This window comes from Somniosus microcephalus, chromosome 5, assembly GCF_052327205.1.
Source record: "Somniosus microcephalus isolate GS21.2 chromosome 5, FLI_Smic_1.0, whole genome shotgun sequence".
Taxonomy (NCBI): domain Eukaryota; kingdom Metazoa; phylum Chordata; class Chondrichthyes; order Squaliformes; family Somniosidae; genus Somniosus; species Somniosus microcephalus.
Genome location: NC_140991.1, coordinates 12576360 through 12592216, shown reverse-complemented (window position 1 = coordinate 12592216; position 15857 = coordinate 12576360). Strand labels below are relative to the sequence as shown.

The window sequence follows — 15857 nt, the reverse complement described above, 5'->3', positions numbered from 1 at the left end:
CATTCCGCACGGAGGGGTTTCCTGTACGGGCTGCTCCTGCACACCTTCCACTTTGTCATCTTCGCCTGCCGTACGGACATGCCGTGGCGTGCCGTTTTGCCTTCCGACGGAGGCGGAGGTCCCCAATGGGGGGCTCTCTATGCGGGAGTCCTCCCTTGTTCTATTGGGGACTTGGCCTGGAGGGTGTTGCACAGGGCAGTCCCGTGCAATAGGTTCTTAAGTAGGTTCACGGACTCCCAGACCGCCTGTTTATTCTGCGGTCTGGAAGAGTCCGTGTTCCATGTATACATTGAGTGTGAGAGGTTGCAGCCCCTCTTTCATTATTTGAAGGGGCTGCTCCTCAAGTTTTGGCTGCACTTCAGTCCCACGCTCTTGATCTACGGTCACCCGGTGCGGAGGGGAGCGGGCAGGTTGGAGGACCTCCTCGTGGGTCTGCTCCTGGGCCTGGCTAAGAAAGTCATTAATTGGTCCAGGCAGCGGGCGGTCGAGGGGGTCGTCCGGCCGGATTGCCTCCCTCTCTTCCGCGGCTATGTTCGCGCCCGGGTGGCCCTGGAGATGGAGCACGCGGTGTCTGCCGGCGCGCTCGATCACTTCCGTGACCGGTGGGCGCCGCGGGCACTGGAGTGCATAATTGGGCTGGAGAACCAAATTTTAATTTGATTTCCAAGGGTTTAGTTGAAGTTTTTAACGGTTTATTTACAGTTTTATTGTTGATATTATTTGGTTCTTTAAAAAGAGGAACAAACAAGTGAAGGTGCCATCTAGAGGCTACAAAAGGAACTGACTGGCACCCTCACACCTGTAGGGTATCAACAATCTCCTTAAAATTCTTGTCCATCGGTTTGGTTGGAGTGATTAAGTTTCGTAACAGCCCGTATGTCCTTGCGCTCATTAGGTTTAGAAGTACCGATGCCTTTTTATCATCCTCTATTTCATTCGCTGTGCAATATACCTCCACTCTTTCCACATATGTGGTCCAATCCTCTACATCACTATCAAAAGCAGTAATATTGCCAGTCTTAGGCATCCTGAAAAAAAATGGCGCCTCCCGCGCTTTCCTTTCTTCCCTGCCGAGAAAAAATGGCGCCTCCCGCACTTTCCCGCCGCTGCCGCTGCTGACAACGCTGTTCTCCGCGGTTTTTATTTATACAGATATTTTTAATAGTTGGAGACTCGTTCCCGTCGGACTCTCTGGGACTTTTCCCTCCCTCTGCTTGGTCCGAACGCCGACCTGCTTTGCAGCGCTGGCCGTCTCCCGAGTGCTCCACCCTCCGTCTCTGTTTGCCTCCGCCTTCGCTGCTCGGCCCCGCTGCAGAGACAGCCGATCGAACCCCAGCCCGCCGCCCAGGAAGGATTATTGCAGTCCCTGCCACCAGCCCGGCTAGCTGGTGAAACCACAGTTTTTTCCTTTTTTTTTCTTCGACTTTCGTCTGAGGAATCGATCTCCTTGAGGTGCTGCCGAATTGCAGGTAAGTCCGTTTCCAATTCGTCGCCACTGTTGTATCCGTGTGTTAATGGAGACACGGAATGCAGGAGTTGGCTTTACAGGTGTTTACTGAACAAAGTCTGGAGGTGAACTAAATGATACAAGACACTATACAGGCTTATATAGCCCGAGTGGCCACTACCGGCATTACAGTACACAGGTGATGTGCCTCAATGAATCCAAGACTCAACGTTAACGGAGCAAAGCAAGGCTTTTATTAACTCAGAAAGTAATACACAGTGGAGAAGTGTCTCTCATCCAGAGATCTGCTGTACTGCCTGTGAGACACGCTGGGGCCTGCTTAAGTAGGGGCCAGGTATGGGCGGAGCCCTACACACAATACAATACAGGTAAGGAAATTAAACTGAAACTAAACTCCCCTGCTTGTCACAGTCACAGGCACAATCAAACACAGAGAATACAGAGTGCCTGATGAATGGCATATTTCATCACATTAGGGGCTCTTAAAGGCACATACACCACAGGAATTACCTCCATTGTTTTGAATGTCCTGCTGATCTCGTTATCTAGTCCTGGGTGCTGTTCTCATGAATATGAAATTGTCCCCTTTTGTCTGGGGCAACATTTTGATGGCCTCTGTCTCCAGGCCGATCTTGACTAGATCTGCATCTAATCCATAGGCATACGTGTGGGTCTGGTTTCGTTTTCTCAGAAACGGCTTCCAGAACTTACTGTGGGTTGAATCCACAAATCTGTCTGAGGTTGCGCAGGAACCATTTTAAAGTGTCCCAATAAGCTGATCACATGGTATGGTGGCCATTTTGTATGCCCCTTTTTCTGGGCTTCTTTTAAAACAGTCTTTAAAATCATGGCCTCTTCTGCCATTTGACCCATATTAATACAAAGTCCAATTTTGCAGATCCTACAACTGTTTATGCTGCACATGAGCCTTCTTCTCACCTTATCTGCATATCCTATTCCTTTCTTCCTCAAGCACTTATCTACTTTCCCCTTATGTGCATCTGTGCTATTCGCCTCAACTACTCCATCTCGTAGCGAGTTCTACATTCTCACCACTCTCTGAGTAAAGAAATTTCTCCTGAATTCCTTATTGGATTTATTAGTGACTATCTTTATTTATGGCCCCGAGTTTTGGACTGCCCCACAAGTAGAAACATCTTCTCTATGTCTACCCTATCGAACCCCTTCATAATTTTAAAGACCTCTATCAGGTCCCCACTCAGTCTTCTCTTTTCCGGAGAAAAGAGCCTCAGTCTATTTTGAAGAAGAGCAAGGGAGTTCTCCCCGGTGTCCTGGCCAATATTTATCCTGCAACCAACAACACTACAACAGTTGTGGTAATTGTCACATTGCTGTTTGTGGGAGCTTGCTGTATGCGAATTGGCTGCCGTATTGCCTACATTACAACAGTGACTACACTTCAAAAGTATTTCATTGGCTATAAAGTTCTATGGGATGTCCTGAGGTCATCAAAGGTGCTATATTAAAAAATGCAAATCAAGTCAAATCAGAGATTTGCTCCCCCCTCCAAATCCCCTCAGTTCACTGAGACCCTCCATCCTTTTAAGCACTCCTCCCAATTCACAGGCCAACTGACTCAGTACCTACCCAGTATAGACCCTGTGACCTTTTGGTTTCTGTGGTTTAGCATTAACCAAGCGGTAGAGCCTGGCCTCCATTGACCATGATGGGCTAACCAAGCTGTGAAGCTGCGAATATCCTGAATTGTGGACAAGTTACTGTTCAGACCCACAAGAGTGTTGGATCACCAATGCTCGAACTCCTTCCAACGGTTTTTTCTGAAACAAACCTAAATGTCTTTCAATTTAAGACTATCTATAAGTGTACTTACGGCATGTAGACTGTGGTATGTCAAGCGAATCTGCGGTCATTTCATATTCTGCCAGTAAAGAAAGAAGAAGGTCTTAGTGCTCACATTATACATCAGTGAAAGTGCTGAATGCGGTTGGCTGCTCATTAACAGTAAATGTACCTCATAATTTGATTAGAGTCCAGATGTGACTCACTCTCAATTCTGTGGATATGGGCATAGGGTGGGAAAGTGGTGTTGAGGTAGAATATCAGCCATGATATGGAATGGCAGAGCAGGATCGAGAGGTCGTACAACCTACTCCTGCTCCTATTTCTTATGTTATTATGGTCTACAATGTTCCAACCTGGGCTTATTAGAGATGAGTATACTTAGGGGGAGAAATTCGGTATCGTCCCGTTTGGGGCGCAATGATCAGCCGGGCACAAAGTTTAGCGCCTGCCGCTAATTATCACCTCCGACTGCAAACTTGGCTTCTATCGCCCCGGAAGTGATTTGAGCGCTAAATCAATGCTACACATCTCTCTTAAGGCGCTAATGCCAAGGAGCAAGGCATTATCTCAGAGCGCTGGCGAAACTCATGTGATGTCAGTTAGCAATGGAACACAGACACACTGGCGCCGGCCAGTTCTTAAAAGGGAGGGTCAATCTTGCTCTCCAGCTACACCCTGCTCATTGTAGCCTTGAATCTCAGCCTGGAGAGACCTGTACATCAATTCTGCTGGAAAGAACAATGGAGAGGCCCAGAGAAAGAGCTCAGAGTGCAGCTCCCATAGTCTCTTCTAAATCAATGCAAGGTCAAATCATAATGAACCTGCAAAGTGCTGCTCAGTACCCAAAGCTCCTTCACACAGCGTTGAATCTCTCCAGAAGTCTCTCTCTCTCTCAGAATGCGTGATGCAAAAATGTCGCTGACAAAAAAAGGCAGGAAGCGGCCGCCTTTAAATAGCGCTCCCCCAGTCCCTTCCTGACTGCAAAACGTTCCCCTCTACCTGTCATTGCTAGCGGCAGGCGGAAAGGCAGGGGGCGCCACTCAATATCCGGTCCGGGGCGCTACCGGGGTGTTGCACGCTCGACTGACGTCACAATCTGCGGGCGCAGGAGATCATGGTGGTAGTGTTTAGTGCCGCCGCAAAATGTCTGGTCAATTTCGCGAGCGACGCAAACATCGCTGCGCCCTGGCGCTAGTTGCTTTGCGCCCCGTTAGCCCCCTCTTAGGGCGCTAACGGGAGGCGCTAATCAACCAAATTATTCCCCCTAAATATCTATTCGGTTTTCAGTGGAGGTTAGTAGCTCTCAGTAAAGAAACTGGACTTGAACGTGCACACAGCAGCAGGATGTATAGTCACTTACTGACAGACAGGATGGTCCACAGTTTGGACATCTGATCCAGGTTGTGCCTGTGTGCCATCAATTTACAATGGGGAAGAAATTTAACTCTATACCCATTTTTCAAGGTAAAATGTTCGCTGGGCCTGCAGGTTTCAGGTGGCCACCTTACATTCCTGATCAGCACTGCTGGTGCAGGTTTTTTTATTTTTCATTTATTCATTCACGGGACGTGGGCGTCGCTGGCAAGGCCAGCATTTATTGCCCATCCCTAATTGCCCTTGAGAAGGTGGTGGTGAGCTGCCTTCTTGAACTGCTGCCACAGTGCTGTTAGGTAGGGATCTCCAGGATTTTGATCAAGTGCCGTTGAAGAAATGGCGATATATTTCCACGTCGGGATGGTGTGTGACTTGGAGGGCAACTTGAAGGTGGTGGTTTTCCTATGCGGCTGCTGCCCTTGTCCTTCTAGGTGGTTGAGGTTGCGGATTTGGGAGATGCTGCTGAAGAAGCCTTGGTGAGTTGCTGTAGTGCATCTTGTAGATGGTACACACTGCAGCCACGGTGCACTGGTGGTGGAGGGAGTGAATGTTTAAGATGGTGGATGGGGTACTGATCAAGCGGGCTGCTTTGTCCTGGATGATGTCGAGCTTCTTGAGTGCTGTTGGAGCTACAGTCATCCAGGCAAGTGGAAAATATTCCATCACACCCCTGTTTTGTGCCGTGTAGGTGGTGGAAAGGCTTTGGGGAGTCAAGAGGTGAGTCTTGTAGTCACAGTATTTATGTGGCTAGTCCAGTTATGGTTCTAGTCAATGGTGATGCTCAGGATGTTGATGGTGGGAATTCAACAACAGTAATGCCAATGAATGTCAAGGGGAGGTGGTTTGACTTTCCCTTTTTGGAGATGGTCATAGTCTAGCTCTTGTGTAGCGCGAATATTACTTGCTACTTATTAGCCCAAACCTTGATGTTGTCCCGGTCTTGCTGAATTCGTGCATGTACTGCTTCAGTGTCTAAGAAATTATGAATGGAACTGAACATTGTGCAATCATCAGTGAACATCCCCACTTCTGACCTTATGATGAAGGGAAGGCCATTGATGAAGCAGCTAAAGATGGTTGGGCCTAGGATACTGCCTTGAAGAACACCTGCAGCATTGTCCCAGGGCTGAGATGATTGGTCTCCTACAACCACAACCTACAACTACAACCATCTTCCTTTGTGCTAGGTATGACTCCAGCCAGTGGAGTGTTTTCCTGCTGATCCACATTGACTTCAATTTTACTAGGATTCCTTGGTGCCACACTCCGTCAAATGCAGCCTTGATGTCAAGGACAGTCATGCTCACCTCACCTCTGCAATTCAGCTCTTTTATTCATGTTTGGACCCTGGCTGTAATGAGGTCTGGTGCCCAGTGGTCCTGGCAGAACCCAAATTTAACATTGGTGATCAGGTTATTGGTGGGTAAGTGCTGCTTGATAGCACTGTCGATGACACCTTCAATCACTTGGCTAATGATTGAGAATAGGCTGATGGGGCAGTAATTGACCGGATTGGATTTGTCCTGCTTTTTGTGGACAGGACATACCATGGCAATTTTCTACTTTGTCGGGTGATGTCAGTGTTCTACCTGTACTGGAACAGCTTGGCTGGAGGTGTGGCTAGTTCTGGAGCACAAGTCTTCAGCACTACAGCCAGGATGTTGTCTGTTTGCTGTATCCAGTGTGCTTAGTCAGGTGGTGTGATTTGAATTGGCTGAAGACTGGCTTCTGTGATGGTGGGAACCTAGGAGGCGGCCGAGTTGGATCATCCACTCAGCACTTCTGGCTGAAGATGGTTGCAAACTTTTCAGCCTAGCCCTTTGCACTCATGTGCTGGTCTCCACCATCATTGAGGATGGGGATGTTCATGGAGCCTCCTCCTCCTGTTAGTTGTTTAATTGTCCACCACTATTCACGACTGGATGTGACAGGACTGCAGAGTTTTGATCTGATCCGTTGGTTGTGGGATCACTTGACTCCGTCTATAGCATGCTGCTTCCGCTATTTAGTATTAAAATGAAGTCCTGTATTGCAGCTTCACCAGGTTGGCACCAGGCTGCTCCAGGCATGCTCTTCTACACTCCCAATTGAACCAAGGTTGGTCACCTGGCCTGATCGTAATGGTAGCGCGAGGGATATGCCAGGCCATGAGATTACAAATTGTGGTGGAATATAATTCTGCTGCTAATGATGGTCCACATGGCTTCATGGATGCCCAGTTTTGAGCTGCTATATCGGTTCTGAATCTATCCCATTTAGCATAGTGGTAGTGCCACACAACTGCAGAGGGTGTCCTCAGTGTGAAGATGGGACTTTATCTCCACAGGGACTTTGCGGTGGTCACTTCTACCAATACTGTCAGCGACAGATGCATCTGCGACAGGTAGATTGGTGAGGACAAGGTCAGGTTGGTTCTCTCACCTCCTGCCGCAGGCCCAGTCTGGCAGCTCTGTCCTTCAGGACTTGGCCAGCTCGATCAGTAGTGGTGCTATCGAGCCACTCTTGATGATGGACATTGAAGTCCCCCTCCCAGAATACATTCTGTGTCCTTGCTACCCTCAGTGACTCTTCCAAGTGATGTTCAATATGGAGAACTGATTCATTGGCTGAAGGAGGGCGGTAGGTGGTAATCAGCCCATGTTTGACCTGATGCCATGAGATTTTATGGGGTCAGGAGTCAATGTTGAAGACCATCCCGACTGTATACCACAGTGCTGCCACCTCTGCTGGGTCTGTCCTGTTGGTGGGACAGGGCATACCAAGGGATGGTTATGGAGCAGTCTGGGGCGTTAGGAACATAGGAACCTAGGAAATTAGGAAACACTTCTACACACAAAGGGTGGTAGAAGTTTGGAACTCTCTTCCGCAAACGGCAATTGATGCTAGATCAATTGTTAATTTTAAATCCGAGCTTGATAGCTTTTTGTTAACCAAAGGTATTCAGGGATATGGCCCAAAGGCAGATATATGGAGTTAGATCACAGATTAGCCATGATCTCATCGAATGGCGGAACAGGCTCAAGGGTCTAAATGGCCTACTCCTGTTTCTATGCTCCTATATCCTAATACATTTATTTTCCATTATTGTCCACTTTGCAGCCAGGTTTCTATTAATGCCTAGATCTTCCTGTAAAGAACGCGTATGACAGTTGTCAGGTTGAGAATACATCTGAGAATCAGGCTAAATATAGAAAGTTCAGAGGAGAAGTGAAAGGAGAAGTGAAAAAGAAAATAAGAGGGGCAAAGAGAGGGTATGGGAATAGAATGGCAGATAACATAAAAGGTAATCCATAAGTCTTCTGTAGGCATATAAATAGTAAACGGGAAGTAAGAGGGAGGCGGTGGGGGGGTGGGGGGTGGGGGCTGATTCGGGACCAAAAAGGAGACCTATGGATGGAGGCAGAGTGTATGGCTGAGGTACTAAATGAGTACTTTGCATCTGTCTTCACCAAGGAAGAGAATGCTGCCATAGACATAGTAAAGGAGGAGGTAGAGGAGATACTGGATGGGATAAGAATTGATAAAGACGAGGTCCTAGAAAGGCTTGCTGTACTTAAAGTAGATGAGTCACCAAGACCGGATGGGTTGCATCCTAGGATGCTGAGGGAAGTGAAGAAGGAAATTGCAGAGGTACTGGCCATAATCTTCCAATCCTCCTTAGAAACAGGGGTGGTGCAAGAGGACTGGAGAATTGCAAATGTTACACCCTTGTTCAAAATAGGGTGTAAAGATAAACCCAGCAACTACAGGCCAGTCAGTTTAACTTCGGTAGTGCAGAAGCTTTTAGAAACAATAATCTGGGACAAAATTAGCAGTCACTTGAACAAGTATGGATTAATTAAGGAAACCAGCACAGATTTGTTAAAGGCAAATCATGTTTAACCAACTTGATTGAGTTTTTTGATGAGGTAACAGAGAGGGTTGATGAGGGTAATGCAGTTGACGTAGTGTACATGGATTTCCAAAAGGCTTTCAAAAAAGTGCCACATAATAGGCTTGCCAGCAAAGTTGAAGCCCATGGGATGGAGGGGACAGTGGCAGCATGGATACGAAATTAGCTAAGTGACAGAAAACGGAGAGTAGTACAGGAAACTTTCATTTAACCAGAGGTTAAATGTCCGGAAAGCTCTAGCAAAATTCAGGAGCCGTTTCCTATAAGTTTTTTTACTTCTCGTTGCTTTTTTTTTCCCCAGTCAGGCTCTGCAAGGTCTAGTTGAAGCTGTTGCTTAGCTACAGAGACACTTTTAAGCTGCGGCCGACTGTTTTGAAGCTGTTGCTGAGCAACAGGGTTTGTTGATTCACACGGAGCTGAAAAGCTCCGTATGTTTTAACATTAGAGCTGGTTTGTACGGCAGTTTTGATGGTACAGCACCAGCTCGGTCCCGTCAGTGCCGGATATCAGAAAGTTTCCTGTAGTGAACGGTTGTTTTTTGGTGTTCCCCAGGGGTCAGTACTAGGACTACTGCTTTTCTTGTTATATAGTAATGAGTTGGATGTGGGTGTACAGGGCACAATTTCAAAATTTGCAGATGACACAAAACTTGGAAGTATAGAGAACAGTGAGGAGGATAGAGATAGACTTCAAGAAGACATAGACAGGCTGGTGGAATGGGCGGATACGTGGCAGATGAAATTTAATACAGAAAAGTGTGAAGTGATACATTTTGGTAGAAAGAATGAGGAGAAGAAATATAAACTAAAGGGTACAATCCTGAAGGGGGTGCATGAACAGAGAGACCTGGGGGTATATGTGCACAAATCGTTGAAGGTGGCAGGGCAGGTTGAGAAAGCGGTTAAAAAAGCTTACGGGATCCTGGGCTTCATGAATAGAGGCATAGAGTACAAAAGCGTGGAAATTATGATGAACCTGAATAAAACACTGGTTCAGCCTCAACTGGAGTATTGTGTCCAATTCTGGGCACCACACTTTAGGAAGGATGTGAAGGCCTTAGAGAGGGTGCAGTAAAGGTTTACAAGAATGATTCCAGGGATGAAGGACTTCAATTACGTGGATAGACTGGAAAAGCTGGGGTTGCTCTCCTTAGAGCAGAGAAGATTGAGAGGAGATTTGAAAGAGGTGTTCAAAATCATGAGGGGTCTAGACAGAGTAGATAGAGAGAAATTGTTCCCATTGGCGGAAGGGTCGAGAACCAGAGGACACAGATTTAAGGTGATTGGCAAAAGGACCAAAGACGACATAAGAAAAAACATTTTTTACTCAGCGAGTGGTTAGGATCTGGAATGCACTGCCTGAAAGGGTGGTGGAGGCAGATTCAATCGTTGCTTTCAAAAGGGAGCTGGATAAGTACCTGAAAGAAAAACATTTGCTGGGCTACAGGGAAAGGGCGGGGGAGTGGGACTAGCCGAGGTGCTCTTGCAGAGAGCTGGCACGGGCTCGATGGGCCGAATGGCTTTCTTCCGTGCTGTAACCATTCTATGATTCTATTCTATGATATAGATGAGGACCAACGTGCTGGTGCCCTGTGGCACAGCACTTTGGAACATCAATGGTCTGCCACCTTCGAACCACATTTTTGGAACATAGTCAACTGAAAACTTTTCTTATCCCTAGTCATTCTGTCACTCTTATAAAGACATCATTTAGGTTACCTCATCAGTATTAAGGCCAAGTTACCTGGACTGGAGTCATCAACGTCTTCTGGTGAATCTGCACTGAATAATGCGGAAATATTTCCAAAGTCAGCTACATAGGGAATAAAAAATATTCAGAACATGCCTTGCACATAAAAAACCCTAAACGCTGAGTAGTGCTATCAAAATGTGAATCTTGTAATAGGGAACGAGCTATTATTGTTTGTCATTTGTAGACAGTAGAAGAGAATATGGTTTGAAGATACTCAAAGAATTGGATGTCTACAGGAACCTGGGCCCCATTTGACACAACCAAGACTCCTCCAATCGCCCTTGCTGCTCGCAGCCTCCAGTGCTGCTGCCTGAATTGAGGATCGGATGATTACAAGAGGTGTTGATGTGGGTACTTTCTTGACAAACTAAAAGCCTGAAGCTTCGGGTCAACTCAAATTCTAGCTATGCCCCACAACAGACAAAACTTTGTGTTTATGAGCATGAATCGGAAAGGATTCCTTAAATGTCTTTCAATTCAAAACCTCTTATTTTTGTCATAGAATCACAGATCATACTGCACAAAAGGAGGCCCATCGTGCCTAAGCTGGCTCTTTGGTAGAAGAATCCAATTAGTCCCACTTCTCTGCCCTTTCCCCATAGCCCTGCTAATTTTTTCCCTTCAAGTATTTATCCAACTCCCTTTTGAAAGTTAATATTCAATCTGCTTCCATCGCCCTTTCAGGCAGTGCATTCCAGATCACAACAACTCGCTGCGTAAAAAAATGTTTCCTCATGTCGCCTCTAGGTCTTTTGCCAATCTGGTCACCGACCCTTCTGCCACTGAAACAGTATTTCCTTATTTAAGAACATAAGAAATATGAGCAGGAGTAGGCCATACGGCCCCTCGACCCTGCTCCGCCATTCAATAAGATGATGGCTGATCATCAACCTCAGCTCCACTTTCCCGCCTGATCTCCATATCCCTTGATTCCCCATGAGTTCAAAAATCTATCTAGCTCAGCCCTGAATTTACTCAAAGACTCAGCATCCGCACCACTCTAGGGCAGAGAATTCCAAAGATTCACAATCTAGTGAACCTTCGTTGCACTGCCTCCAAGGCAAGTATATCCTTCCTTAGATAAGGAGACCAAAACTGTATTTACTCTATCAAAACCATTCATGATTTTGAACACATCTCTCAAATCTCCTCTTAACCTTCTGTGCTCTAAGGAGAACAACACCAGCTTAAGAACATAAGAATTTGGAGCAGGAGTAGGCAATATATCCCCTGGAGCCTGCTCCACCATTCAATCAGATCATGGCTGATCTTTGACCTCAACTTCACTTTCCTGCCCTATCCTCACATCCCTTGATTCTCCTGTCGCTCCACATAACTGAAGTCCCTCATCCCTGGTACCATTGTGGTAAATTTCTTTCTGCACCCTCTCCCAAGGCCTTGACATCCTTCCTAAAGTGTGGTGCCCAGAATCGATCTCAATACTCCAGCTGAGCTGAGGCCTAACCAGTAATTTATAAAGGTTTAGCATAACTTCCTTGCTTTTGTACTCTATGGGGGAAAAATTCGGTATTGCCCATTTTGAGGCGCTAATATCGGCCGGGCGCAAAGTTTAGCTCCTTGCGCTAATTATCACCTCCGACTACAAAATTCGCCTCTATCGCCCCTGGAGCTGATTTGAGCGCTAAATCAGGCGCTGCACACCTCTCTTATGCCGCTAACGTCAAGGAGCGAGGCGCTACCGAAGCTCAGGTGATGTCAGTTAGCAATGGAACCCAGACAGACTGGCGCCGGCCAGTTCTTAAAGGGGAGGGACCATCTTGCGAGCCAGACACACCCTTCTCATTGTAGCATTGACTCTGGTGCTGGAAAGACCTACCACCATTGTGCTGAGAGGAGTGATGGATAGGCCCAGGGAGAGAGCTCAGCACTTTAGCGACCAGGCCTTGGTGGTTCTGGTTGGCGCTGTCGAGCAGTGACCGGCAGTGCTGTACCCAAAGTGGCAGGAGGCCATTGCCCCTGGAGTACCGAAGAGTGTGGAGGAAGGTGGCTCAGCACATCTCCTCAAGGAGCCTGGTGCCGAGGAGTCACGCTCAATGTAGGAAGAAGTTCAACGACCTCACTCGGGTGGTCAGGGTGAGTGGATGCTTTTCAATACCTCTACATCTCTCCATCTCAACTTCACTCTGTGGCCAGAGGGTTTAAAATCCCACATGCACAGCGATCTTTCAAGACCTATGGCCATCTCATAAAAGACACATGCACATTGCACACCTTGCATACATTAAGGGCCTTTCAACTATGGGAGGCACATCAGGCAAACACAAGGCTGCATACAATAAGGGCTATTCAACTATGGGAGGCACATCAGGCAAGCACATGGCTGCATACAATAAGGGCCATTCAACTATGGGAGGCACATCAGGCAAGCACATGGCTGCACACTCACTCAGACACCGTCCTTTTTCTTGCAGGCCAAGCTCTCTCATAACAGGCAGGAGCAGCAACGCATGGGAGGAGGACCGGCTGACCTACACCCACTGACAGATTTGGAGGCGAGAGTGCACAGGATCGTTGCCAGCCAGGTCATAGATGTCGTGGCCACTGGAGAGGTCGACCCCCTTGGGGACAGCAATGGTATGTTCATCAGCCTTCTCTCCTCTCTCATTCCACTTGCCCCTTACAACACCAGCCTTTCACACTTTCAATCCAACTTACTGTCTCCAGTCCTTGCTCCCTTACTGCCCAGCTGTCCTCCTCATGCTAAAGCCACTATTGTACCTCCCTGCTTTCAGATAGTGAACCACCAGCTGACTAGCCTGTCCCTTAACCTGCCAGTGGCACGACGCCCCAGACGAGGAGGAAGAGAAAGCCGGAGCCTCACCGCCTGCGTCTCCTGAGGTAGGCCATTTCCGACACTGGGACCACACCTTCCCTGGAGGGGAGCAGTGGGGTAGGGTCTGATGAGGGCGAAGCTCCTGGACCCAGCGGGTTGCAGCAACGCCATGGGGGTAGGGAAGCTCGGGGGCCAGCTCCCCGGAGGGTGAGTAGGCAAACGAGTCCTGCTGCACAGAACTCGGATGAGGACCGCGTCATCGTGGCCATGAATAGCCAGGCCTTGAGCATGCACATTGAGCTTATGGGTGCAAAGGTGCCCGAAAGCATGGATGGACTGGCTAGGAGTGTGGAGCAGTCCGCTGCACCACAGGCCGACGCCACACAACGGCTTAGTGCTTCAATTCAGTCATTGGCTGGTGCCATCCAGTCTCAGACTGCTCTCATACAGTCTCAGATTGATGTCACGCAAGCACTGACTGCTGCCATCCTCGCTGGGTCGCCCACAGTCCCTCAGGGATCTCACAGTACTGCAGCAGGCCAGCAATCTGTGCTCGAGCAGATTGCTCCAGTTGCTGAGGTACTGCCCCGTGGGAGTGCCAGTATGTCGGTCGAGCAGGAAGGTGCTGTCCTCTCTCAGGATGACAGCATTCCTGCTCCCACCACTGGCACTTCCCCATTGCACTTGCCACGGCCTGCAACACAGCCAGCCCAGACTGCTGCCGTCCATGCAGAGTTGGTGCAGTCTGCAGCCGGGCCCTCCAGGCCCAGAGCTGGTCGAGGGCGTCCTTCAAGAGCATCTGCAGTCTCTGGATCTGACAGTCAACAGCCTTCCACCAGCCTTGCTGCAGCCACTGGGGCCCCATTACAGAGGAGCAGTAGGGTGGGAAGGGGGGAATTGCGCAGGGGATGGAGATCACCCTCGAAGGCCCAACAGTAGGAGGTCTAAATAAGTGGTGGGAATGTTTGTGGTAAAGGTCGATGTTCGTGTGATTACATTTGCTTACTGTTTTGCCGTTTATCTCCATAACGAGTTCTGTTAGTTCATGATTTGTTGTGTTAGTTTCTAATTGTTTGTCCTGAATAAAGGACACACACAGAGTTGGTAAAATAAGTAAGTTTTTTTATTCAAAATTTACATTTTTGATCTTTTGAATCATTCCGCCTATGGCTGGCAATAGGTGTTGCGGGTTGCTTTCCATGTTGTTCTCCATGCCAGAAACCATCTTCTCAGTAAGGGCCTAGAAGCGGCTTCTTATCAGCCGTTCACGGACGGTCCTTACACTGGCAACATTGTGCACCTCCCTCCCACGTTGGTGCTGCTGATCCTCCTCCTCATCCTCCTCCTCCTCCTCCTCCTCCTCAGGTGGTGCACCAATCCCTGGTGGCATTGGCTGGGTCCTCAGGATTGTGAGGTTGTGAAGCATGCAGCACACAACTATGAACAGGGAGACTCGCTCAGGAGAGTACTGCAGGGCTCCTCCTGAGTGGTCCAGACAGTGGAACCGTTGCTTCAGCACGCCGATCGTCTGCTCAATTATGTTCCTGGTGGCGCTATGGCTCTCATTATACCGCAGCTCAGCAGGGGTGTTGGGGTTACGAAGCGGTGTCATCAGCCAGGTGCAGGGTGGATAACCCTTGTCCCCGAGGAGCCATCCACTTGGGTGATGCAGTGCCTGGAAAACGTCTGGCACACCAGTCTGGCACAGGATGAAAGCATCGTGGCTGCTGCCAGGATAGCGGGCATTGACGGCGAGTATGAGCTGTGTGTGGTTACAGACCAACTGCACATTTAAGGAGTGGTAGCCCTTGCGGTTTCAGAATACCTCTGCATTTTCATATGGTGCCCGCAATGCCACATGCGTGCAGTCAATGGCGCACTGCACCATGAGGAAGCCCGCTATCCTCGCAAAGCCACATGCGTCTTCGCGCTGCTTGCCCCGGGTTATGGGGAAAGAGATGTACTCGTGTCTCCTTTTATACAGGGCATTTGTCACCTCCCAGATACAACAATGGACAGTGAACTGGGAGATATTCGCAATGTCCCAGTAGACAGGAAAGGAGCCGCTGGCATAAAAATCCAGAGCCACTGTCACCTTCACTGCCACCGACAGAGACGTCCTGATCCTGAGTTGAGGTTGCAGATCTGGTTGCAGCAGGTGGCAGAGCTCAGTGACCACCTCCTTGCTGAAGCGCGGCCTGTGGAAACACTGCTCCTCAGACAAATGAAGGTATGAGAACTGCTCCTTGAATACCCTCGGAGGGTAAGGTCTCCTGTGTAGAGGCCTGTTGGCCCTCCTCCCTCTGGCTATGTTTGCCACTCTCTCTCTCTGAGCCTCTGCTGCCTCCGATTCTGCAGGTGCAGGATAACGCCCCGAGTAAGTGCAACCGCCATAGTGTCTTCTAAATCGCTGGAATGAAGGTGAAATAAAAATGAACCTCCAATGTGCTGCTCAGGACCCAAAACTCCTTCGCACAGTGGTGAATCTCTCCAGACGTCACTTTCCCTCTCAGCATGCGTGGTGCTAAAATTTCACCGACAAGAAAAGGCAGGAAGCAGCCACCTTTAAATAGCACTCCTCCAGCCCCTTCCCGACTGCAAAACGTTCCCCTCTACCTCTCGTTGCTAGCGGCAGGCAGAAAGGTAGGGGGCGCGACTCAATATCCGGTCCAGGGCGCTACCGGGGCGTTGCACACTCGACTGACGTCACGATCTGCGGGCGCAGGAGATCATGGCGGTCGTGTTTAGTGCCG

The 15857-nt window shown here is 48.6% G+C and overlaps 1 protein-coding gene across 3 annotated transcripts in view; it reads right to left on the bottom strand.

Moving 5' to 3' along the window:
- LOC147116894 (uncharacterized) overlaps window positions 1-15857 on the bottom strand; it is a 272147-nt gene that overhangs the window by 200963 nt on the left and 55327 nt on the right. For all 3 annotated transcript variants that reach the window (XM_085987337.1, XM_085987336.1, XM_085987338.1), the window contains exons 8-9: window positions 10302-10370; window positions 3321-3368 (exon numbers count right to left, since the gene is read on the bottom strand). In XM_085987337.1, the coding sequence (XP_085843463.1) occupies window positions 3321-3368; window positions 10302-10370 (117 nt within the window). The remainder of the gene's footprint in view (window positions 1-3320; window positions 3369-10301; window positions 10371-15857) is intronic.